The sequence below is a fragment of the Lagopus leucura genome, unplaced genomic scaffold, assembly GCF_019238085.1.
Source record: "Lagopus leucura isolate 7727_CA_CO unplaced genomic scaffold, USGS_WTPT01 Super-Scaffold_100024, whole genome shotgun sequence".
NCBI classification, from domain to species: Eukaryota; Metazoa; Chordata; class Aves; order Galliformes; family Phasianidae; genus Lagopus; species Lagopus leucura.
Window position 1 is genome coordinate 6,559,785 of NW_024962276.1, and position 26,617 is coordinate 6,586,401.

General features: G+C 38.9%; 2 protein-coding genes across 2 annotated transcripts; one reads left to right on the forward strand and one right to left on the reverse strand.

Annotated features, from left to right (window-relative positions):
- TRPV3 (transient receptor potential cation channel subfamily V member 3) lies at positions 1–18,163 on the forward strand. The gene is made up of 18 exons (XM_042879651.1): positions 1–70; positions 3,233–3,355; positions 5,980–6,084; positions 7,588–7,671; positions 8,008–8,165; positions 8,825–9,001; positions 9,104–9,244; positions 9,680–9,960; positions 10,695–10,871; positions 10,965–11,123; positions 11,445–11,546; positions 11,691–11,764; positions 12,557–12,722; positions 13,168–13,234; positions 13,618–13,889; positions 14,352–14,464; positions 15,034–15,104; positions 16,006–18,163. The coding sequence occupies exons 2-18, from the start codon at positions 3,237–3,239 to the stop codon at positions 16,098–16,100; spliced, it is 2,361 nt and encodes a 786-aa protein (XP_042735585.1). The 5' UTR covers positions 1–70; positions 3,233–3,236; the 3' UTR covers positions 16,101–18,163.
- On the reverse strand, positions 18,099–26,271 carry ASPA (aspartoacylase). Its single transcript, XM_042879650.1, has 7 exons — positions 26,212–26,271; positions 24,397–24,659; positions 22,690–22,885; positions 21,606–21,699; positions 20,868–20,975; positions 19,843–19,952; positions 18,099–19,303 (listed from the first exon to the last, which is right to left on the reverse strand). Exons 1-7 carry the CDS (start codon positions 26,269–26,271, stop codon positions 19,091–19,093), a joined length of 1,044 nt encoding a protein of 347 aa, XP_042735584.1. The 3' UTR covers positions 18,099–19,090.
- Between the last annotated feature and the right edge of the window lie 346 nt (positions 26,272–26,617).

Here is a 26,617-nt window from a genome sequence, read left to right on the forward strand (position 1 = left end):
CAAATCTGAGCTTCATTCGTACAACTCGGAGGCGCCTTCTCTACTCTGCCATGCAGGTTTTGTAAACAGGGTAAGTTCTGTAAGAGCTCTGTGGGTGTTTGGAGTAGGTGTGATGCTTTTCCAGAGAATGAAATCTTCTAAACTGTCCTCACTAAGCCTGGCTTTCAACTGGAGAATGCTGTTGTGGTTGTTGCCATTTTTCTAATTTATTAATCTGTCTTTCTCCCAAGGTGTGCCACACTGACTTAGAGGCATTCAGAAACTAAGATACAGCTTATTTCATTTATATTTCTCTGCTTAATGCACTGTGACACTTTCTGATTTCTGTGCTGAGGCGATCCAAAATACACTGGCATACAGGCTGAAGTTAAAAATATTTTTACCTTCTACTGAGAGATTCACTCACTGTAGTAACTGTCAGAGGCAGAATAGCTGGCATGGTAGAGTAGCCTTTATTTCAACTCTCTAAAACGTCCTCTTTTTATTCAATTTGGAGATCATAGCATATCTATAGATATATAGATATATATCATATAATATAGCATATTATATAGATAAGCAGGAGAATAATTTTAAAGCATTTTCCTCACTGAAAAACATTGCTTCTCACAGAGACTTTTAATATTTTGGGTAGGAAAAACTTTTGTAGTAAAATAATATAGCTTCTCCCCAAGAAAAAAATGACATTTTCATAGTGTCTGATGTCCACCACAGCCCCTCAAAAGATTGAAAATCTTACAGGAAGAGTAAACTCTTCCTATCAAGTGTGACTTTCTGCTGATTGGATATATGTACCATAAATAATGCACAAAAGTAAAATGGAATTTCTATCATCTTTCCTCTGGGGGAAAGGATTGTTTTATGAGTTGGTAAGAATCAGCTGTGGGTGTTCAAAGGATCCCGTGAATGAAACATCTCTCGGTGGTCACCACCTCTGCTCTGCCCCTAAGGGAGAAGAGAAGACCTTTGTCCCATAACAGTCCCCCAGATAAATGGTTATGGTGTCATTGATCTGCTCAGGTATGAGTATGTATGATTTTTCTCAGATAAGTGAAAGGTGGGTCTGTGATATTGTGTGAAATGCTTCACTCTGTAAAAGTGGTGAAGTCCCATTCACCATTACAGACAAAGGCACTTCTCTCTTCTCCCTGTCACACTGGAGGTGAGATACTACATCCACAGTGTCCTCAGAATCTCCTCCAAAGTAATTCTTAATACTATAAATCAACACAGTATTTTTGTCTCACTGCCCACTTCAAATAAGGGGCCTCTCTGATGGCAGGTAAGTAACAATTAAACAGATAATGAGACTCAAAAATAGTTACAACTAAAGATGACACTCCATATCGGGTTACACAGACTGCAATAATTATGATTTTGCATTCTCCAGACTGTTCCAATATTTTTCTCTGTATGTCATAGATTACATAAAATGATAGTGCATGGGAAGGTGATGATGAAAGCAGTTAGTCATTAAACTAACAAGACAGAGGGAGGAAGAAAAAAGCTCCATTTATTGTCATGACGTTTGTATGAATGTACCTAAAATAAGAACTGAGTTCAGTAAGTGATACAGTCAAAAGCCTGGGCTTAATTTTCATCTGGGCTTGCAATTAATAGTGATTAAAAATGAGGAGCAGACACTACTTCAGCACTGCAGGAGGTTACTGTTATGCCTGCAGTTTTTTACTTGTGCAGACTCTGACATCTCGTCTGAAATAGTCTCCATCAGATCTTAGATGTGGCTTTGAAAGCAGTATATTAAATGACAAAAATATACAGAAGTGAACCGTTCCTCTTTTTCCTCTTCAAACTCTTCCCTTAAATCACTGGTGGTTCGATAGTGTTCCATCACAGACTGAAAGTTCAGTGTTATCTTTGATTACTTTCACCTCTCTTAAATGTTTCTCGCTCTCAAGACAGTGCTAAAATGTCTGCAGTGACAATTGCCTGCAGGTGGGGCTTTTGACATACTGCCCCTGTGGATGTCCCATGCAGAAATGTGCAACGGCTCCAGCATTGCTCACAAATTAAAAGCTCTTCCCTGTGTCCATTGTGTGCTTTACAGATTTTAACCTTAGCCTTTGCTTTTTCCAGCTCTGTGACCACTCTGTGACCCTCTAACTTTCACACATGTACCAACTGTGTTTTTCTCAAATCAAAACTCCTTTTGCTGACATATTTTTTGACCTATTGGTCTGTTTCCAACAACTCCCTTCCTCTAAAATCACTTACTTTGTAAAGCTGTTTGATGCCCATCTCCATCTCATTCTAGTCCCCTTGGAAGTGATTTATGTCAAGTATCACATCGCCCAACACAAGTGAAGGCTGTGATATGCCTGCCCTCTTTTTCATCCCTGTTGTCAGGTCTTTTCAGACATGCTTCACAATCTGCCTTCTATATGTTGAGACAGAGTAGAAAATCTGTATGTACTTTTGTCACATTAAGAAAAGTGGATGTAGGAGGGGAAAAAAGTGCAGTACATGTTCAGATCTGTTTAGTTTGTCCTTGGGTATGGAGGGCACTTCCCCAGTCTGCTTGGGAATGGATCCATGACTTTGTAAAACTTACTATTTCTACATTCAATTGATTTCACATTAATTGTGGATCCTAATTTAGGTGGATCCTAAATCCACCTTCTTGCTTTCAGGTTGTTGTTGTGATTTAAAATCATGCCTGCGAGTATTATGTTGAGAAATTGGAAGATTATTATTATTACTGACAGAATTTGTGTTGTGTTTTTAGGCAGATAACATGCATTAACATCTTTTTGTGTGGCATGATGTTGGTGATTCCCATACAGCAGAGCCATGGCTTATTCTTTTTTTTCCTTCTGAAATGCTGACAAATGTCACCAGCACACAAAGGTCCTTGATGTCACCCCTGTGATCATTTGTTTAGCTGAGATCAGGCTGGACACTGTTCAGAGCTACTGTTCTTGTGATTGCTGAGCTCACTTCAGTTTAACTTAGGCACATACCTGAACTTACAGTTCTGCTGGATTTATGGTATCACTCTTAATGACCCCTTTCTTAGAATTTAAACAATCTTGAGCATAACCCTCCAGCCTTGACACATAAAATGACATGTATGTGCCTAATAACTGAAAATTGAAAAACCTTGATAAGAAGATCAAGAGTTGTATGATTACTTGTGAAGAGATTGTAAGTGGGTAATTTGGTCCCCATACTTTCTTGAAGTGTTAAGTAACCACGATTCTACTTACTGCAGAAACATGATTAAAGATAACAAAGAAGCTGTTCCACTAATGGGCAAGAAAACAAATCCACCTGGTGCACCCCCTTCAAATCAGCAAGAGAAGAAACCAACTGAGGGCACTCCCACAAAGAAAAGGTAGGACGTTGTATCTCCCTTTTAATCTCTTCCAGTAGATATTTGGAATGCAGTATCACTAATATCTTTATTCATGCTGTATATATGAATGAGATAGACCAGATAAAAGAAGATGCTTTCAAAAAAGGGAGGGCTTATGCTATTTGTAGGTGGAAGAGTATTCTGTTTAGATAGACGTATGTGTTCACCCTAATAGGAAAAACACTCTATCCTAGAGACATCAGATGTGAGCACTGGTCTGTTAAAGCTGGTCTGCATCCACTTTATATACCTTTATGAGCTTACAAGAATTTGGTCTGATGATGATCAGCATTTCAGTTGGAGAAGGTAAAGTGGTCTTTTTAAAGCCATGACGTGGCAGGACACACCAGGCTTTGTAGGAAAGATGCTGGCCTGGAAAAAAGGAACATTGCAAACAGCATCAGAAGGAAATATAGCAGGCTGTGGGGAAGCAGAGGTGGAATTAAAGAATGAGAGCTGGTAGGGCAGGAGGTTTGGGATATCCTTATTACAAACAGAAGCCCACGTTCATTAAATTTTTCATGATTCTGATTAATGAGATTTCTTACCTATTTTATTTTATAAAATAAAATATTCTCTTTCATTCATATTTTATGGTAAGGAATTAATACAAAGATTGAGGGTTTTAATTTAATGTGAATACTGTAATAAAAGCAATAATTCATCCCTGATACTGTGTGTTATGGAAATCACTTATGTTACTGTAGACCGAGGATGAATTTAATTCATAAACTTTTCACTCTGGCTAATTACTAGCTATTATGGCAACATGTGAAGGCCCAGGCAATTGTGGCTGTTCTAACATTTATGATTTCTTAATAATCAGGAATCACTTTCTACAGAAATGCTGTCACAAGTTATTTGAAACCCACTGCCTGGTTGGCCCAATGTCTCCTTCCAATATTAAATGCAAAAAGAGAAGCCCCGTGTTCAAATCATCACACTTTGCTTGTAGAAGGGCTCGATGGGGTGTATGAGAAACTCAGCCAGTACTCCAAAAAGGGGCAATTCCATGGAAGATTTTATAGTTAAAACAAATACTGACAAGTACTACACTTAATTACTTAATCTCCTGTCTCCTATTCTGTTTTGTGGTATCAGTAACAGTAACCCTGGGGGTTTGCCATCTCTCAACCAAGAGCTCAGGGTGCGGCCAACAACATTCCTGTAATATAAGGAGCGAAGATCACATGAATTTTAATGCAGTGGTTTAACGTGTTCTATTAATTACATGTTTCTAAGCTGCTGTACTTCTATAGGTTCAGAACGTTTCCTTCTGGCATATGGTGCCACTGAGCACCTGGTGCACCTCCATGGGTAGCATTTCTCACGTTGACAAATGTATTGGCAATATGTACTTGAAGACAATGCGACTTCCCATTCCCGAAGGCCCCGGTGTCTGAGCGTGCTAACAGTACGTGTACAGGAAAACCAAGAGACAGGATGGGAGGAGCACTGCCAGCGTTGTCAGAACCTGATTATGTTTGTGGGCAGTGCTGCTGACAGTGTGCACCATGGCCACGTAAGCACCTGGGTATTTCTGGCAGTTGTCCCCTTGCTTTGCATGGTGGATTTTGGCTTTTTTCCCCATGGTATTCCCAGAAAACCCACACGTTGGTGTAGGCCAAGTATGTTGGCTTCCAAAACAGGCACCACTTCATAGCTGCTGTACAGCTATCGCATGCCAGAATCTTCCACATGAATGCAGTGCTGTCAGAGATATCAACCCGTGGCACGCCGCTCCTGGTGTGAGCAGCTGAGGCAGTCCAGCTAAGCCTGAAGAGCAGCACTTCTGGCTTTCTGGAAATGCACTGTAGCCTCTGACAGCTTTTACCTGTTGGGACAGATCCTGCACATCATAGTGGGGGAACGCACAAAGCAGCATGAATCCTTGGCATTTTCACTCCATAGCCTTTCTGCCAAGTTAAGATCCCAGTGAAACAACGGTGAATTACAGCAGCTGTGAGTGTGGCGTGTGTGGTAGAAATGATAGCAGTGATCCTCCTTCTGTCCAGGCTTTTCCTGTACTCTGACAAGTGCCCCATGCCGAGGTAATTTCAGGGATGCTCTGCTGACACGTCTCAAATGTTAAAAGGTCATGAAGTTTGAGCAGTTATACACAGTGAAATTAACACTTGGATCACTGTTCATCACTGCTGATGAGTTTGGAATGATAGCTACTGGCTGGAGAAAGAGGGACTAAATGTAGTAGATGAAGAAGCACATGTATGTGTGAGTGCTTATGCATATGTCTGGCTGTTTGTAAGTGTCTGGTGGTGCTGTGTTCAGCTGTGGGCACAGAAGTCCGATGTGAGGCTGCTTTTAGGTGCTGGTGTTGATGTTCAGACATGTCAGGATCTGATGTTGTGCCTTCTAAAAATATCTTGGGATCTTTTGCCCACCTGCCAACATGAAAGTGCTTAACTGATGGTAGAGGCTGGGATACTTCCAGGGAAAAGTAGACACCATCCTATTAGACAGGTATGATGCCAGAAAATATTAATTGTCAGTGTTGTTCCAGGTACTTACATGTAGTGAATTCTGTATCTTGTGGTTGAATTTGACTTTTTGCTAATAACTTTTCAATGCAATATGTTCAACAGTTCACATTTTTTTCTGGAGATTGAAGGTTTTGAAGGCAATGCAACTCCAAATAATACATCTCCCCCTGTGTTTTCAAAACCAATGGATTCGAATATTCGCCCATGGTAAGTTATCAGTGCATATACAAGAGTCATACTGCAAGTATATCTATTTCATTTTCAGCAGCTACTCCTTCTTCCTCCTTAGAGCTAAAATTTCACACGGTTTTACATAGATTTTGATGACTTTAAAGACAGAACTCTGTTGGAGGTCAATTGTTGCTGGATTATTTATCTGTATGTACTGCTGTCATTTACACTGAATAAATCAGGCCTCAAATATAAATAAATTTTAAATCAATTCTCTTTTCCTTTCTAAGCATATGCTATTTGTGACAGATGAGGACAAACTCCATGCACCCAATTTTCTGATGTGAAAACAACAGCTTAATTTAGCAATATTCCCAGCTCTGTTTTTCATTAACAACAAACCAACATGAAAATGTTGAGTCTGAGATATTTAAAGCAGTTATTTATGCTGAATGAGTAGAGAAAAATTATGAGTGGGTAGAATGCACCAGATATTTAAAAACTGGAATGGTACTGAAAGCCAGAATTATGAATTAGGGGAATATGAATCAAATCTGGAATAAGCTCAGAATTGTGTTAGATTAAAATGTTTTTGTGTCTAATAGGTGACTGGTCAGCTTTCTGGAATTGTTGACAGTTGTATTGTTGTATCAGAGGAAAGGTACCCAGATTTTTCCTTCTCATTCAGGAACAAACCTGCACGAGACACGCATGCACTTTGTCACTGGATTTTCTGCAGAGAAGTGATGGACTGAATAAGAATGTACTCTGAGCTTCTAGCTTTGTTTCAAATAAATATCTGCAGAGCAGTGTTGAATCCTTGCAGTCTGTCCATACATCCACCTTGTCAATAACTAATAGTCCAGGCTCCCTAAGTTATTAACCTGTGAGAGTTCATCATATCCAAATCCCATAGAAAACAAAAATACAAGTGAGAAAAATGACTGTCAATCAACTCTTATGTCAGATTTGTTTTTAGAAATGTCTAGAAATGGCATACAGAAATTACAAAATGCCAATGCCACTGAAGTCCTTTAAATTTATTACCTAAATATGCACAGAGGGCCCAGGCTTTACTTTCTTTTAGCTGAAATTTCCATTCCAGTCAGCTGCAAGATGTTCTTGAGTTGCCTACAGTGTACTGTGTAATAAATCTTTCAATCACATTCACTGTGTGCAATACATGCAAGATCACTGCTTTAACACTTGTTTTGTGGCAGATGACAAATTAAGTATGTGAGAAGGCAGACTGTACGTTTCATGGTGAAACACTGAAGATGTTGCACAAAAAGTGTTAAACAAACACTGAAGAAAAAACTCCCACAGGTTCAAGATCCCAAATGAAATAATGTAGAAAAACACAGAACAGGCTGCTTTCCTCAGCATTTTTTAAATGTAATAAAATCCAGTGGATCTCTTCCTTTTTGTCACTCCTTTGGAATCAGACAATCCTCGTACTGACTGGGTCTTCATGCAGTTTGCCAAAATGTCTTCCAATATCTTCCTGTCTTAGCAGTTGTGCTTTTCTCATTTCTGCAGTGCGTCTGCAAATGGGGAAGACATGGATTCCCCACAGTCTCTTCAGGATGATGTGACTGAATATAGCCCTAATGCAGACTGTTGGTGAGTGGAGATGGGAAGTATTTCTTAAAGCATTTTCTACACATGAAAGCTATAATAGGGTAGATATTACCAATTGTGCCCAGAAATGAGGCGTGTATGCCTTCTGAATACTCAGTAATTAAACTCAGAAATAACTCTCAGTTTTGCTTTTCAATAGCATTTTCTTAGCAAATAAGTAATGTACAGAAACATATGGAGAGATCCATACTGGGACACCTGTATGGAAACGGGGCAAGTCACTGTAGTCTGGTGCAAGTAATTGTATTTCTTTTTCCTCGTATGTAGAAAATCAAGTAAACTGACTCAGCAATTCCATTATTATTTTTGATCATTCAGTGCTAACATAGCACAAGGACCTGAGCAGACAGGAGCACGGAAGAAGCTGAAGAAATACCTGTTTCGGGCAGTATCTGAGGGGAATATTGAAGAATTGCAAGGTCTGCTCGCAGAGCTGAAGGAGAGATCAAATGTTTGCACAAACATGACTGTGCCAGGTAGGCTGTGGACTTGTCTGAAGGAAGACTCTTACCTCTTCTGGCAGTGCATGTGTATTCTGCTAGGAAATACCTCAGTGCAGCAGCCAGTCGTGTGTAAATCTGAAGTCATTTGTTTGCAATCAAATGGATGTCATTTCTTATTTCTAAATGAAAGCATATTCAATCAGCTGCTTTCTTGCTGCCTCTGATGCAACACTGGGGAGTATTTGTCTCTTATTTATGTTACCTGGGGATCTAGTGCACTGTGTTCCCACAGCCATACCTGAGCTAGCTTCTGCAGTACAAGACTCAAAGCTGATGTCTGTCCTTGCTGCAGTCAGTCTGGTTGTGGCATAGTCACTGTCTATGATGTGTGTAGCATGGTAGAGCAGGCAGAGAAGAAAAGAAGAGAATTTGGATTTGTCTGGAGTTACTGTGTTGGTGGGATAGCTGGAAAAGAAAGCAAGCAGACTGGCTGTCTTATTAACCACTACCACATCTCTGTGTCATCTCACAAAGTACACATAGCTCAAATACAGAGTGACTGGGTAACTGTTTACCAAACAATTTCTTTTCATATGTATCCCTCAGGCTCTGCTCCAAATGAAAGATTCAAGCTGTTTTCCATTAACTTAATGATGCCTGATGTGATCTAATCCCAAAATTTACTCTTTCAGATTATCTAATGAAAAAATTCACAGCTTCAGATACTGGGAAAACTTGTCTGATGAAAGCTCTACTGAACATAAACAACAACACAAACGAGATAGTGAACGTACTACTATCCTTTGCAGAAGAAAATGGTATTTTGGAGAGGTTCATCAATGCAGCATACACAGAAGAGGCATATAAAGGTACTGCCATCTGGTCCCGTTTTGAGGCATGTAGCTAAATATGCCATCAGTAATTGTAACACTGTAAGATTTCACACTAAATACCTGTGTCTGCTGTTTCAGGCCAGACTGCTCTAAATATTGCCATTGAAAGAAGACAATTTGAAATCACTCAGACTCTCATAGAAAAAGGAGCTGATGTCAATGCTCACGCCCAGGGTATTTTCTTTAATCCCAAACATAAGCATGAAGGCTTTTATTTTGGTAAGTAGAAATGGGATTTCTGCAACTGTTAGGAAGGAATGCCCAGACAAGTAAGACAGCATAGAAAGCAGGCAAGTGTGGATCATTGCTGTCACTGAACCTAGACTAAGAAAGTTGTATCACAGGACAGAAAAATGGCACAGTACCTCTTATAAAGAGATTTGCTAGAGTCCAATGTATTATCAACACAGATATATTTGTAAGACAACTGTTAAATGCTGAATGGCAAATGAAGTGACACAAACTTGAATCTGAAGATTTTCTCCAAATGTTTTTGTGCAAATTCAGTTTTTCTAAACCAAGAGCTAAACTAAAAATAACCTGTATTGATACATGCTTTTAAATATGAAGATATTTAATACAATCATTCCTATAAGAACAGTTTGATTGCTTGTAATAAGACATGAACACATGTTGCATGTTACAATTTTGTAGGTGAAACTGCACTGGCTTTAGCTGCATGTACCAATCAACCAGATATAATTGAGCTGTTAATGGACAACACCAGGACCAACATTGCTTCTCAGGATTCCAGAGGAAACAATATCCTCCACGCATTAGTTACTGTTGCAGAGGACTTTAAAACTCAGAATGACTTTGTAATCAGAATGTATGACACGATTTTGTTGAAAAGCAAAGACAGAAATTTGGAAAAAGTGAAGAACAAGGAGGGTTTGACACCACTACAATTAGCTGCAAAAACTGGGAAGTTAGAGGTGGGTATTATTTCAGTAGCATCTAAGAGAATTTAAGTATGGAGAAAGCATCAAGACCAACCATGTCCTCAGACGTTAGTGCTCTGGAATGTAGCTCTCCATGCTTGCTGTGCTGTACTGTATACCACTATTATACCAGTATACCACTGAGCTAATAGGGTTCAAAATGTAAGCAATGCTTCTCCTACCCTCCAAGGTTTTCCTCTAAGAATCTTTCTCTGTGGAAAAAATATATATACTATTAAGAACAGCCTTTCAAACCTTTCTGTTGTACAGAAACTCAGAAATATTGCATTTAGTACAAAACTACTCTTAGACAATACAAAATCTTCAAGTCATTTTAGAAGACTTTCCAGAACTGCTCTGTTACGCTGCTGTTGCATTTGTTCCTCATAGATCATCTGTGTGTATGTGGTAATGAGATGACAGTGTGATGATTTAGAGAGTAATTGATCAAGTTATAAATGTGAACACCTGGAAAATTGTGCTTTCATTCTTCAGAAAAATCTCTCTTTGACAGAAAATCCAGAGACATTAAGAACACTGTATTTATTTATTAGAAGTTTGTGATCTCTAGCAGCACTTACTTAATGATGGAGTTATGAATGCATTAAATTACACTACTCTAACAGAGATGAGAACTGAAAGGTATTGGTTTTGACAAGTGTATTTGTATACTTTCTCAGTTCCCTGAAGAATGCATTTGGTAACCAATGATTCTGCTCATGTTTTAGGTTCTGAAATACATCCTCAGCAGAGAGATAAGAGATAAACCCAACAGAAGCCTGTCAAGAAAATTCACAGACTGGGCTTATGGTCCCGTCCAGTCTTCTCTTTATGATTTGACAGAACTCGATACCACTGCAGACAATTCAGTACTGGAAATTATTGTCTACAACACGAATATCGGTGTAAGTTGCCTGTTCATAAAATGCACACATTATCTCAGTTTTCTTACAAGTGGAAATTTCAAATCTTAGTAGATTGTTCTCTTCTTTCTACAGAATCGCCACGAAATGCTGACATTGGAGCCTCTTAATTCACTCCTGCGAATGAAATGGAAGAAATTTGCACGCCACATGCTTTTTATGTCATGTTGCTTTTATTTTCTGTACAACGTAACTCTGACATTAGTTTCCTACCACAGGCCTAATGAAAATGAAGTGAGTGCAGTCATTTAACTCTAACACGTTTTACTGCTTTAAAATGCAATAGTATTTTCTGGTTTATTTTTAAAATGCTGGCAAATAAAAAAGTGCCCCAACATGTATGAGAACATCAGCCTGTACTGAGACCAGGCTCTCGCACATCAAGATTTCTTATCTAGAAGGAAGAGCTGTAGAAGTTACTTGCAAAAGCTGCATAACACAAAGACAGAAAGTTAAATTGGTTACCAGAGAGCTACATGCATGAGGCTTCCACTTCCTTTGCCTTTTACCCTTCAGATACGGAACTCAGTCTTTCATGTTGGCTTTGTCTTGCAGGCTCCACCTTATCCACTGGCTCTGACACGTGGTGTGGGATGGCTGCAGTTATCAGGACAGGTGATGGTTATGTTAGGAGCCATATTTTTAGCCATAAAAGAGGTGAGACTTTTAAATAATAAATAGATACAAAGAGAGATTTCTACAGAGGATTAACTTCAGATTTGCATGATTTTGGAAGACTGATCTTGACCCCTGCTTTCTCTCACTTCCATTTCTGTGTTTTTTCTTTATCTCATGATGTAGAGTGTAGCCATCTTTCTGCTTAGGCCCTCAGACCTGCAGTCAATTCTTTCTGATGCGTGGTTCCACTTTGCATTGTAAGTCTGTCATGCATATATTTTATACACTATGTATCTAATCCGTGGTTGCAGGGATGATTCCTTGAGCAGATGCACAATTTTCTTTATCAGTTTTCAGAGAGATGGATGTAACCTTCCATGCACTTTTCCTTAGCACATGGGAATGCTTTCACTGGTCGATAATAATACTGGGAGTTGATGTGTACTGTTTTTCACAAAGTGCAGTACTGTCTTTTATCTCTTTGACGTGCTTCATCTCTTCATGCTGTGTATAGACAAATACATTTAAGAAACCTGGTTAATAAACTAAATCTAATTTTCAACTGTTCCTGGAAGAAAACACAGCGTACAGCTGGGGATTTCCTCTCCTTTCTAGAATAAGATCATACATCAATAAAACAGGCAGCTTAACTCTACAGCCATTCTAATATCAGTCTTGTGCTGCCAGAGTCTGGTCTGCATCCTATGAGAATGCACTGCGTGTTCTCTGTGTTCTCCTTGCAGAGAGGCTCATGGAAACTCTGTTGATTCCAAATATCTCTGTTAGCAAAATCATTGAACTGCTGTCCAGGGGAGAAGAGTTTATTTGAAGTAAGCTTCAATAAGGATAGCCATTATATGTTAACATACCTAGATTTTAACTCACTTACTTTGTTGTTAAATTATTTTGGTTATGTTCATAGGGGAAAATGGAAAGCAGTATGAAAGTAGAGTTGAAGCCTAAGGAGCAGTTGTTTACATATTTTTCCATGATGCTATTGGTTTTGTGCTAGTAATTTCCCTTTTACATACATGTGTTTTTTTTAACAGTTTTATACAAGCTATGCTTGTGATCTTCTCTGTCTTTTTGTACTTGTTTTCCTACAAAGAACACCTCGTGTGTCTTGTTTTGGCAATGGCCCTGGGATGGGCTAATATGCTCTATTTCACCAGAGGTTTCCAGTCCATGGGAATTTACAGTGTTATGATTCAAAAGGCAAGTATTTAGTTTTATTTTTTCACCTGGTGCTTGCTTATCTGTAGAATCCTAATGAAGCATGTGCAGCAACTCATGTGTAATTCATATCGAATTTTCTTATTTTTTTCATTCTGCTAAAGTATAATATATAAAATCTACCCTATAACTTCAATAGCAGAAATTAGCTTATATCTTAAAGGTCAAGATTTTATTTTATCAAATATACGAGTAGTTTGTCAGCTTTTTTCAGCTAAAAGAGTTCTATTTAATTGCATCACATACTGTAATACCTGTGCTGTGCACTTACTGTCTCTCTTGAAGTACACAACTTATCAGGCTTTCCTTCACAAGGTTAGAAATGATCTGATGCTGCAGTGTGCATCACACCTGTATCCCTGCAGATATAAAACATAAAACTAGTTCTCAGTTTTAATTCCTGATAAATATTCTATTTACTTTTTAGGTCATCCTGAACGATGTGATAAAATTTTTAGTTGTCTATATCGTGTTTTTGCTGGGATTTGGCGTAGGTAAATATCACTGGAGAAAAGCACTGATGCTCTGTGTGAGTAAAAATTTTGGCATTCTTATGACTAAGAACCCTGTTATCATGATGAGAGCTCATGTTGGGGTTTCTTCTGGAAATTAAAATGCCCTGTTTAGAGATTTAAACTCTGCCTAGAGACTATCTCAACAGATAAGTAATTTGGCTCTTGCTCAATTGCTTGCAATTTCATTTGGATGTGGGCTCTTTCTGCTTCCTCTTGGCTTCCTGTCGTCCAGCTGCTGCTGTGTACGTTGCTGGGTAGCTGTAGCTCTTTATTATGTAGTGCATCTTGAATTCTATAGATTAAAATGCAATGTATACATGAAGCATTATTGTGATAAAAATTGTCTCATGCTTTTTTCTCAGCTCTTGCTGCATTGATTGAAACTTGCCAAAATGGTGGCGAATGCCATTCCAACAGCAGTCTGGGACCTGTTCTGATGGATCTTTTTAAGCTCACCTTAGGTCTGGGTGATCTGGAGATCCAGCAAAATTCCAAGTATCCTGTGCTGTTTCTTCTGCTCCTCATAACTTACGTTGTGTTGACTTTTGTTCTTCTCTTGAACATGCTGATTGCATTGATGGGAGAAACAGTGGAAGATATTTCTAAAGAGAGTGAGCACATCTGGAAACTCCAGGTTTGTTTGTGGTTAGCTTGTTTAATGAAGTATAGAAGCATTGGTCAGGTCTTCCAAGCTGCAGCTTTTGTCACTTATCACATTGATAGAAGGGGATGGGTGTTAACAGTGAGAATCTCCATTTGCATGCATGTACAAATAATGAAAATCTGTAGCTTTAATGTAAGAGTATCCTAATAACTTCACAATTAACAGCTATCCTAAAGCCAATCTCATGTGTCAGATTTTCAACCTCATGGACTGTCCCTACGTACCTTTGTGACTTTAATTCCCCTGGATGTGTCACCAGGGAGGTGTGTTTCATAGTCTGACCGAGAAATCTGCAACATGTTATTTACTTCTGTTTCTGTCTCTGTTGATCGTGGATGGTGGATGAAGGATATGCCATAACTCCATGTATGCTACAGTCAGAAGATTCTCAATATGGTTAACCACTTTCCTGTTATTATTCATTGTTCATAGAGAGCCAGAACCATTCTGGAATTTGAAAAATTCTTACCAAAGTCTTTGAGGAAAAAATTCCAACTGGGAGAGCGGTGTAAAGTGGCTGAAAACGACACAAGGCTCTGCCTAAGGTAAAGTCTGGATTTTGTGCTATTCTGTTCTGTTCTTTGTGCCTCTTCAAGGTTATTTCTCCTCAAAGGACTCTTTAAAATATTTTGTGTATTTTGGCAGATTATTTCCTGCTTTTAACAGAAAAGGTTTTATGTGTTAACAGTTTTTAATAAGAAAACAGATTTTGAGATATAAGTACAAGCTCTTATTGCAGGGGATGTCATTTTTATCATAATCACCTCAAATGTTAGCTTAAAAGAAACTCTGTTTAGAATTGACTGCTAATTGACGTGATTATCATATTGAAGATAATGTTATTGTGTTGTTTAATGAAAAATACTCTTATATGTAATGTGAGACTGTACTCATAATGTGTGAAACTGCAGAATGATCTGAGTGCTGTTCCCATCTGCATATGATATGTAATGCTGCTCAAGGCACTCACTGCAGTGCTTTTCAGTACTAGAAGGGCAGATGCTGATGGCAAACTGTGGCAATCCCAAGGAGTGAGAAAATAAAAGGGGAAGTGCAACTGTGTAGCTGGGAGATAAGGTACACTAATGACTCAATTTATGTGCAATGTAAACAGGATTAATGAAGTGAGATGGACTGAGTGGAAAACACACGTTTCGTTTATTAATGAAGATCCAGGGCCAGCAGGTACTGCTCAGCTTCACACCACCTTATTTATGGAACCCCTTTTCCTTAGAAATCCTTTGATGTAATTTTCTACCTTTAAGAATGTGAATGCACATAACCCAGATACACAACTGCTCTACTTACTGCTAGGGAAACTCATGGCTAACGTGGTAGGGGTCTGAAACCATTTGGAGAGAGGTTTGGCCACAACTCTCATTATTTATTCCTCAGCACTGAAACATGGTGGGTGTAGCTGATTTATTTTTCTCTAAGCAGTTATTCTTGATCTGAATTTTACATTGTCTTATGGCACTTGACTGGCATAAGGCTGAATAACTTCTTAACAGACAGCATATTTTGTTCTGGAAAAGGTATTGCAAAGTACATTGATTTACTCCTTGAGTCGTTACATATGGCATTGCAAGGTGTGGCAACAAATCAGACTGATTCTACCTAACAAAAGTGTAGTTTGCTGTATTTCAGCCCTACAACATTCCTGTTTGTTTGGGATGTGTGTTGGATGACAAATTGCCCCTTGTGAATGTTAACCAGGAAATTCAAGACAGCCATTTGCTGGGAGTATTGGAAGTGTCATAGAGTGACACTTAGAGTGACTGAACTCAGAGGAGTCAGATGTCCTTCCAGCAGCAGGCGTCAGTTTACACGGGGCATGTGAGGATCTGAGATGTGTTTTGAAGTTTGCTCTTTAGTCAATTAGCATTTGCACTGTGGAGTAGAATTGTTTTGGTTATAAAGAAGAGAGGCAGTAAGAAAACGTTCAGTATCAGATATGGTAGCAAACTGACAACTTGCTGTTTAAATAAATGTGTGTTTTTTAACATAAAGCAGGTGTGCAAAAGCTCCATCTCACAAATACAGTTTCTACCATATCCTGTTTTGTTTATAATGCATTTTCTTGCAGATCCAAGCAAAGTTCAAGATAATTCAAGAACTAATAGCAAAAACACCTTGAATACGTTTGAAGAAATGGATGATTTGCCTGAAACTTCTCTTTAGTTGTTCTGTGTTTGATATGTAGATGTTTGGAAAGTTAAGAGCATCAGCGGCTGATGTTGGAAGGTTTTTTGTTCTTTTGGACAGCTGTAGCCAGCTGGAGCACAAACGTTCAGTGCTGTGGTCTGGTGACTGGAACCCATTTAATCAGGGCAGCTAAGCTACAGTAAAATGGATTATTGCTCTGGTTCAGTTTTAAGCTTGAAAACTGCTGCTGTCCAAGTTGGTGTGCCTGCTGAAACGTGACTCTAGACTGCTGGAAGAAGTGTCAAATGTGAGATGCTTCTTCCTTTTGTGGAAAATTGAGATCTGTGGGATCCTGATCTGCTGTCTGTTGTTTTGGAATCCTTAACTCCTGGGCAATATTTTGTATACTGAAAAAACCTCTTGTGGTAGAGAAAAGGAAGGCATTTCAATAGGTCTGCAAAATGAAGTCTGTGATTTTGAAATAGCGACGTTCTGAGAACATTTGCAACTTTTTGTTTTGCTTGTCAGTGTTATTGGGGGCTTATCCTGCAAGCTGCAGAAAGCCTCTGTGTCAAATGGCCTCTGTGGGTCTCCTGAGCTTTGTGATCTGTCTTCCTGTGTGTGATGCCTGCAGTGTAATGTGCACTTCACTGATTTTTATTCATTATTCATGCAAATGACTTCCCATAAAACGATGGGGCAGGAACATAATTCATGATGGAGAATATTTCTGAGGGTTTTTCTAAGTCAGTGTTTTTGTTTCTCCAGTTGCTACGGGGCTTTTCCACACTTGTGCATCTTGTTGTGTAAAAAGTACTGTGTTAGAATATTTCAGGTTTAATTAATTTCTACATTCAACTACTTCAGGAAAATTAGAAACCAGAATTTCTTCCCACAGAAAGAAAACAAGTGAAATGCAGTGCAATTGCAGACTTTTAGTTTTATTTATTTATTTTTATTCGGAGGACTGTGTAATGCATTTCTGTAGCACTCCTCATTTCATTACTTGTGATGGCCTACTAACACAAATTTTGTTGTTGTTGTTTTCAATTTTATTTCTGTATGTATTACAAACTTTGCTCTGTGTACCTTCAGATTTCAATTAATACATCTTCCTTGTCCTGGGTTTTCTTCGTGTGTGTGTTCCTCTGGTGCCTGTTTTAAAGGTGCTACTTAGGAAACGCTCAGGTAACTTCAGTTCTGTGTTTGGATGATAATGTGAATTGCATTGAATTCTTACAGCTAAGCCTGAAGTGCGCAAACTGACCCCAAAGACTTTCTTAACACAGAAGAGAGCCTGAGTGAACTCTGCAGCAGAAAGGACAGTGCAAAGCAGTTTGCAGGGATGGTGAACACGGTTCTCTCTACCAACTCATCTTCTGCAGATGCCCTGTCCTGTGTTTGCTACCATGCATGGCCCGGATGGATGGGATCAAACCGAAATCTTCAGTTACTTTTCTTACAGTGCTTAGGAATTATAGAGGAAGGACGTTCATGAGTGTCAACAGTTTGACCTTCTTAGTAGGATGTGTGAGTATGAGAAGAAAAATTCCTTTCTTCCTGGAATCTTTCATCTCTGCTGGTTAAGTTTGCATTGGAACTCCCAACAAAGACCATTGCCGTAGGACTACACCATTCTGCTTGGACTCTTTAAGTGCCAGTTTTTGTACCAAAAAAATACCTCATCACATCTACTCAGGAACCAGGAAGAAAACCGGTCTGCACTGTATTCCATATTGCTACGGATGGACTTGTCACTGAGAACAGGTTCAGATATCTCTGTACTGTACTGAGGTGCTCTGTAGGCAAAGCCATAAACAGAGAAGGCACCAAAAAATGTAAGGAATGTTCCTTCACCACGTTCAGGTACAAAGCTATGTGATAAAACGGAGGAAGGAGGCAGGGGTCATTTTATCTGAACGTCGTTCTGTGAGAAAATACCCTGCTTCCTGCCACGGAGTCCTGCCAGAACACTCATCCCAGCATCTCTTATCTCAAGGCTTCTATCAAGAACACTATAAGGACTGCAGCAGATCAATCTTCAAATTTTTATTCAATATTTATCCGAATATAAAGAAATAAAACATGTAATTCAGTAAGCATCTCCTTCTGTCCTGTATCTTTACTTTATTGCTATAGAGTTACACAAAGGAAGCTGAAACGATTTTGGCTTAGTACTCTTCAAAGTAGATATTTATGGTGGGTTATGTGGACGATGAGCCTTTCAGCAAACAACAAATTACTGAGTGCTTTCTGAATTTATTCACTGGATATGCACTTTTTTTTTTTTTTTCCCCAGAATGTGGCTTCAGTATCTTTCAGACTACTGGAAACTTCTTAAATTCAGCCCTTTTTGTCTTTAAAAGACAAATCGGGAGCAGTTTAATTAATCTTGTAATAATTTCAATTTAAACATAATTTATTTTAGTGTACTTCTTCCTTGGAAATCATGTTCTTAGATGATCCTTCTTAAGCACAAAGCCACAACAAACCCTAAGGCGTCCACTTCTGGGCAGCAGGCATTAATAACATACACATCCCCTCTCTGTGTTTCTTTCCTTCTGGTTTCCTTTGTCTCACATTTTATACGGCTCAGCTGAACAATTAATTTATGAATGGTTGATTACTGGATGTTTCTGCTTACCAAGTTAAAATGTTGTCATTTTTATATCATTTAGCTGGGTGATAAAGTTTTACTTTCCGTGTAATTCTGGATAGATGCTTTATTGCTGCTCATCAGCATATGTGGTACGTTGTTTAATCCTTTTATATAGCACCAACTATCAAACTTCATAAAAATAATCTTTGTATCTATAGTGGTCTATTAAAACAAGTAAATAGAAGCCATAATTAGCATTATGATGCTGTCCTATTACAATATATTTCACATTACAAGTTCTCAAAATGTTAATTAAATTACATTTTTAAATTAGATTCTGAATTTATTAAGCCTGCGAACAACCACTGGATGATACTGGATTTCACAGACAGAAATCACTTCTTGTACGGAAAATCTGTCGCGAGCTTTAAGAGGAGTTCTGATCTACGGCTGAGGATCTGATGAGTTCTGCAGTGAGTTCCACGGTAACTGTGTTTACAAAGGCTTGTTTCTTTTCATAATACGCAGCTTCATTAATAAATGTTGGATAGACTGTACAGTCCCCTTTATATGCAATTACTTCTCCATCAAGAGTCAAAAACAGAGGATCACCATTGTTCAGTGGCTGCCAATCTTGATCCTTAGATAAAGAAAATAAATAAACACATTTACTTTCATTTTTTCTCAAAAACTCTCTAAAGGAGATTTCTAAATGTATGCTCAATAATTATTTTCCCTGTAGTTTATGGCAAAAGCTTTTAAAATCATTGCTTTTAATTTTCATTACATAATTTCAGGATTTTGGCACTCATTTGCAGGCTTGCGTAGAATTCACTGGTGAAGTTGAACTAAAAGGAAAATGCATACGCTCACAGTTAATTGAAATCAGACTTTCACCTCAGAATTCAGAATTAGAAATACATTTTAGAATATAAGCTATCCTGCTGTCTTCAGTTTTAGATTCAAACATGATTTCACGTTCAGTGATTCCCAAATCAGTTCCTGAAATACTGAATGACCTCAGTGATGGAGCTTCCTATGGGGAAGGTCTGAAGTATTTGGTAAACCCATTAGCAATAGCCTCATTGTAAATATCTTACTCACTATATACTATAATGTAGCAGAAGCAACACAAGAGCACTTAAAAATGGTGTAGATGGCAGCTACTATAAGATTTACCTGCAACTTAGGGTGAATAATAGCAATAACTTCATCATTTTTATTCCTGGGATAATCTACTTTCTCCATTATTTTATAAACCTCAATTGTACATGGTGGAAATTCTTTTCCTAGAAAGAATAAATGCAATTTAATGTCAGAATGAACAACTGCTTGTTAGAAAGCACAACACATTCCTAATTCACTGTAGAATAACTTAAATTATTAGGTTGTACACTGTCAGCATTTACATGCTGGTGATTAGCTCATACACCATAAAAATGTGTAGATGCACATCTTTCTTTCCCTAGAATCCCAGCTGTAGGAAGGTGATCTTGTCATGTATTGCCTTTTGCTGCATTTGAAACCTGATCTCAATGAGATCAGTGGTGCTGGATGTGGCTTTTCACTGTATACTTAGGAAGATTTATTCTGCATATGAGTAAGGCAGCAGCAGGCTGTGTTTGCTACTGCTGTGCAACGTGGATGGTGCTGGTGCTGTTTAATCTTTACCATTCCAGCACAGATTCTGGCACACACAGCTAAATTCTTTTCCTTCTACATCCAAACAGAACTTACTGGCAAATGTAATCCTAAAGAATTTCCAGCACCTATTTTTGTCAATCTGCACCTTTGATACCACGCAGATAAAATTGATATCTTACAAAATTTCTTGACTATAATTTGAAATAATGCACTGCAGCCATCTAAGGCCTATTTTTAATTTGTGTGTGCAGTGTCCTCAGTGTACATACTACTACAGAAACAGTGAGCTGCTATTTCTGGTTCTCGAAGCAATTTGAAATTCAAGTGTCCTGATGGAGCTTTTGAGTAACGTCCTCAGAGCTGCCTACAGAAGCCATGGCAGGAATTGTTGTGAGCTCCTCACGCCACAGCTGGGTGATCTGGAGAGCTGCCCACCCCTGCATCCCTGTAGTGCTACCAGGTTAGCAGCAGAGAGCTGCAGAACAACCTGCCTCTGGAAGAAACGCTCTCTCGAAACAAGGCACTGACGTGAGGCAGGGAGCCTGCAGTACTTACTGTACCTTCGTTAAAAAGGTGAACAAAATCAAGGCCGTGTTTGACAATCTTCCTCATTTTGTCCAAAATATCAGCTCTAACAACACCTTGTGGCTGAGGCCCCACCTCCACACCTGTTCGTAGATGGAGGGAGATTATTAAGAGAGCTGTAATACATCACGCTTAGATTGCATAGGAAAAATACATGTCTGACTGTGTCTGAGTGTTATCGTTCAGACAGATTTTAATCTGCAGTTCTGTTATTTGGAAGGCAAACAGAAATGTGGCTCGTGAGTAAGGATCAGTTCAAAGAACCACATAACCATTTTTGAGCGTGCTACCAGGATGTGAGTCATTCTGTATGCTCTTTTCCTTTACTCCTTTTCTCATCTTTTCTTTCCATAATGTGTTTTAGAGAACTCATGAAAAGCAAATGTTTGGTTTTTTTTCTCCCTGCCTGTGATTATGGTTTTGTTTCTACAAATGTAAACGTTGACATCTTTCAAGCACAACGTCATTTTCTCCTTTCCTACATATTTTCTACTCCCCTTCCTGGCTAGCATCCAATGCTTTGTGTGCCAAATGACAGATCAGTGCTCTTTAGATGAGAAAATCATAAACATCTGATTCTGGAAATGCACTGTCAAACAAACAGCAATTAGTGATCAGAGCACTCAGTAAAACGTAATGAACTGATCTGCAAACAGACGTGTTTTTAGATAATTGCTGATAGATCAGAAATGCTGTTTATCTTTCATATTTACCAACAGGATGTTTTGCTACAGATCGGGTTGTTGCGTATTTCAAGTTGGGATGTTCAATCAGCAGAACAGGAACGCGCTCTGGAGCCAAAGCATTCTGTGGAGATTGTTTTAAAATGGTTTTGTTATGCAAATATTTTAAAATGTTGCGCCACAAAAAGCCTACTGATGCAGAAGTGATTTACACAATGTGTTCAATATGTTGCCTTTATTTCATGGTGCTCAAAGAAGTAGGACATCTTTAGAAAGCGCACAAAGCTCTGTTTGTTGGTCTCCTTTCCATTAACTCTTGCCAGGCACGGTCCAATGAGCTTTGCTGTCTCCTAATATAAATGAACCCAGTTCTGTTCCTAAATTGCTAACAGGAAGAGGAAACTACTCAACGGTGCTCCAGAATTTATAATCTAAATCCTTTAAAGCAGATTTCTAGGCAGATCTTTTTTCTTGTTGTTGCTATGTTTAGATTATCTCGTGTGGACAGAGATTGTGAACTCAGCCTTCTCTTTTTCTGCCTCTTTTTTGTTTTCCTTTTTTTGACAGAGCATCCTATTGCAGATCTCTTTTCCAATTGCTCATTTAGTGCAAACCTCACTCTGCCATTATTTATCAGCTCCAGGAACAGCAGAGTCAAACAGGATTCAAAGACACTTCGCTGTTCCTATAAATAGTGATGAAGGGAACATTTGTCATTACTTAATTCCGTTACTTCTTCCATGTCCTTATTTCACAAAATTGATGTCTAACTATTTAGCATGCGTGACCCAAATTTATCCCAGTTCCTGACAGATCAGTGTGGAAGCAGATTAAACTACATTTATTTTCACAGATGTTATTCTAAGCATTGTTCCCTGCCCATCAATCTTACTACAGTCATTTTGATACATGAAGACTATGATGAATTGAAATCTGAATTACCTGATATGATAATCAAATTATTAATTACCTCTGATTTTAAAAAAGCATCGGTGATTATATATTTGCAACAGTTTTGCTGGATAAAAAATAGAATATTTGAAGAAATGACATACTATATAGTCATACACTGCAAACAGTAATCTGTTTAATAGTTCATTTAAAGTAGTTTTACCTTGATATAATGACACATTTGAATTGTAAAGTCATCCCTGGAGTTCTCAAGAATAAGGGTACCACCCATGTTAGCAGTGGTGTTGTGAAGGTCAAAAATAAGGTCATAGGCATCATCACTACCTTTTGGACCAAAGATATGGTTGATTTCCTGAGCCCTTCTCACTTCATATGGAATATCTTCCACCACTGTCTGTCTGTTAATATTAGTACAAACAAATCAATCAACTCATTTCATGACTTTACATTCAACAAAATATTGACATCCTTTCCTTTCACTTTATTTCCATCACTGCCCATTACATTACCTGGCTTAAAACGTGATGTTTGTGCTTGAACAAACAAATGATTGTTAGTGGGAAGCAGTCTCACAGCTATGTATCTTGTGCAGAAAGGCATTACATTTTTTTAACCTGATTTTTGCAGTAGGCTTTGTACTTCTCTTATTTATTTGCATTTACTTCTAGTACGTGCATCTCAGCATTTCCCTCAGCGCAGAAAACTAACCCAGCATTTATCAACAACTTCAGCCACCTCCAAGCCTGAGCTCAGCGGTATTCTGATACGGGTTCGTGCCCTTTTACCTTGGACCTCATTTACAAGCTCTTTCATAACACGTGTTCTCATGTTCTGCTGAGATTTTCTTACAGTCTATTGATTCTCATGAACCTTAGAGAAGATTTTGCCACCTCAAATGCCTTCCTCTGAAGTTTCAATGCTTCCAGTCTCAGGCACCAGACCAGCCTGTACTGGCATGTCAGAAATGGTCTGAGATCATTGGCTTCCTGTCCGTAGAGGGAACACGTAAGTAAGCCATGAAAGAATGGCCTTAACACTTCTGCATTAAAGTCTGTCCACCTTACATATAATATCCAAGGACAAAACTGTTAGATGAAAAGCCAGGTGAGAAGGCATTCAGGGTAAGAATAACCGTGATTACAAAATAAATGTGACACCTACTTGTCTCAGTAATATTCACTTTTACAATTAAGGCTTTTCTCATACTTAATTACCCTCTCAGCTTGCAGCTGTACCAGTCATTAAAAAACGTTTCACACAACAAAGTACACCTCTGGCATAGATGTCTCAAAAGCAGAGAAACAGAAAATCCCATTAAAAAGTAAGCTCAATTACCACTGCACAGCAATCATAGATTTCATTTCTGCTAAAATAAGGAGACAGATAAATTACTGAATTTTGCCATTTTGCCATAGAATGCTTTATTTCTAGCTTATAATTTCAAGTGTTTGTCTTCTATCCTATATGACCATAATTAAATACACTTCCCACCTTGCTTGTCACCTTTTATATACTGAAGTCTACCTCTAAATTGCTTTGTGTTTTCATATTTCATAACTGCATTCAGAAGAGCTCCAAGGCTGAATTGCACAAGAAGGCATGAGAAATAGTGACTTTGCAACTCCAAACAGCAGCTTAGGTTTACACAAGCACAGCTATCCTCATACCGATTTAAAATACTCAGTTTAGGTGTTATGTGTTGGCTTGAGGCTCGTTCTACCAGCAAGTTTTAAAACGAAACAGCACACGCAATTTGTTCTTTTTGGGTAAAAGGTCAGTAATTTCAGTTATGTGACTGCCTGGATAACACAGAAGTGGAACCTGCATCAGTGTTTTAATCTGGAAAGGAAGTTCCTGGCAGTTTTAAAAAACAGAAAATTAAAACAACAGAAAGTACAACTATTCTTACCCAAGATTATCAGGGTCAAAAACACGGTTCAGATCACAGTCAATGTATCTAGTACACTTCTTCACAGCTCTTGGGTTGGTGAGAAATGGTTTCACTTCCATTCCTGCTCTTTGAATCTCAGCTCCATTCTCTTGCCAGTGCTTGACCAAAAATATCCCTGATAACTCATTGCCATGAGTTCCTCCAAAGATAGCAACCCTCCTCACTGGAGGTTTTGGAACAACACAACAGGAAGTCATGCTTTTCAGCAGCTTTAAGAATTGCTGAAAGCAAAAGAAAACAACAGGGAAGTAAAGCTCGTATCTCTGAAAAAGAAAGATATATTTCTTTTAATAGGAAATTCTTTATGTCTGCTTAGGTCAGACAGGAATGAAAGAGAATTAACATTTCTCTAAGTTTCAGATTCCGGTTGCAAGGCGGGGCGTTGCTGGTCCGACTCTCCTCCCTCCCCAGGAGCCCTCCCTTCATTTCCCATATTTAGTAATCCTCCCGCTCTGTTTCTGTACTGTTACACAATTCAAAAATTAACTTCTCCAGGCGTTCTCTATTAATATATGAGAGACAGGTAAATACTCTGCTAATGAAAGTCTGAAAAAACTGGCAAACTCGCTGTGACAAGTCTGTTCGTGTACACTTTAAGTCACAAAAACATTACCGTACGTATGAGCAGAATGATTTAAAGTGAGTGAAAACAGTAAAATGTGAATCCTATCTTTGTTCTAGATCAGAGATCAGCTGATAATGCCGAGACATGAAGTGCTGTCATCTAAAAAACACGAACAGCTGAGTTCCTCAAAGCACGCTGTCTTGTATGACCTTTGTTTCAGACTGTCAGAAAGGTGCTTGGAAGGAACGGCAGCTGAAATTAAAGTGCAGCATGGCTACAATTTACCTAGTGTTCCTGGCTCTAGATGTGTCTTGGGATCTGCTAACACAGACCTCTGTGACATCGGAACAACTGAATGGGGACCCTTCTCATTTCTGCAGCCCCTTACGAAACAAGGGAGATCAAAGCAGATCACAGTGGGACAAAAGTTGTGTCCTTCCCTGAAAGAAACTTAGCCAAGGACTTCTGCCATTTCACAAAGCGTTCCGATGGGTTTTCAGAATGGAAACTCAAGCTAAACAGCAGCCGTAACTTCTGTTGTAAGGACTGAAATGTTTAGATTAAAAAAACAAACAGTTTGACTGACATTAATGACAGAATACTTCCAAATTGGCGTCCAGCACACAGTATTAACATAAAAATGTTACACTGTAAGAGAATAAGGGACATTTATTGAGCAATAAGAATATACCCCAGTGACGGTGTTTGGTGAGGGTCTGTGGAGGCCCTCACAACCAGTCTGATAGATCCCATGTGCATAAAAACAGAGCCAGACATAGGCTTCATCCACCAAAATTCTGCTAGGAACACTTTTCCTACAAATGCTGCTCTCTCCATTGTAACCTATGCCCAGGACTTGCTAAACCTCACAGTGAGTTAACAGGTGGAGTATTCACTTAAGTCAGCTGTGCTCCTGTTGTACTTTAGGCTGTCAGCTATTCAGTCACAGCAAGTAACGTATTAAAGAAAGCAGCAGAGCTGCGTTGTACAGCAGCAGACAGTCTGCACCGTCCTCTGACCCCAGTCCTTCAGCAGCGGTGCCATGTGCAGAACGTTCAGAAGCAGCAGCCCGTGCTCCGCGTCGTGCTCTGTTGAATTCAAACACCGCAGCAGTTTGAAGAGTAAACTATCGCTATCCTGCACTGCCAGCAGGGATGGCTGGTCACTCCTCACAAAAAGCCGAAGCAGAGACAGCGCCGTGCACTTACCTCACTTAGCATGCAAGCAGTTTGTCTCCTGAGCGCTCTGCTAGGGCAGACACAGCGCATTTCAAACACGAGGTTTGGAACCAAAGCGATGGAGGCTCCTTTTATACCCTTGGAGCAAAGTAACTTGCGGACAGCGTTTAACCCCTGGGCTGCCAGCGCATCACGGGAGCACGTGGCACAGATGCAGAAATGTTCTCCCTTTTCTACACACTGGGAACCATTCCCGTTTTCCTGTGCTCAGCCAATGCTCAATTATGCAGGAACATATTTGGTTTATTAAGAATTCAGCACTGATTTTGTGAACTGCTTTATTTGCAGTGAACGCTTTGACTTAGTTCATCACTGAGAAGTGGAAAGTATAAAGCTTGTTAATAGCAGCACCACACAGGGCACAGTTTTTTATTAT

Coding starts and splice junctions, on each gene's coding strand:
- TRPV3 (XM_042879651.1), top strand. CDS start 3,237: ATGATTAAAGATAACAAAGAAGCTGTTCCACTAATGGGCAAGAAAACA. Junction 9,002..9,103: donor CACAGAAGAGGCATATAAAG/GTACTGCCATCT, acceptor CTGCTGTTTCAG/GCCAGACTGCTCTAAATATT. Junction 14,465..15,033: donor GACACAAGGCTCTGCCTAAG/GTAAAGTCTGGA, acceptor CAATGTAAACAG/GATTAATGAAGTGAGATGGA.
- ASPA (XM_042879650.1), bottom strand. CDS start 26,271: ATGCGCTGTGTCTGCCCTAGCAGAGCGCTCAGGAGACAAACTGCTTGC. Junction 21,700..22,689: donor AAATGTGTCATTATATCAAG/GTAAAACTACTT, acceptor CAATCTCCACAG/AATGCTTTGGCTCCAGAGCG. Junction 19,304..19,842: donor TTATTCACCCTAAGTTGCAG/GTAAATCTTATA, acceptor TCTTTATCTAAG/GATCAAGATTGGCAGCCACT.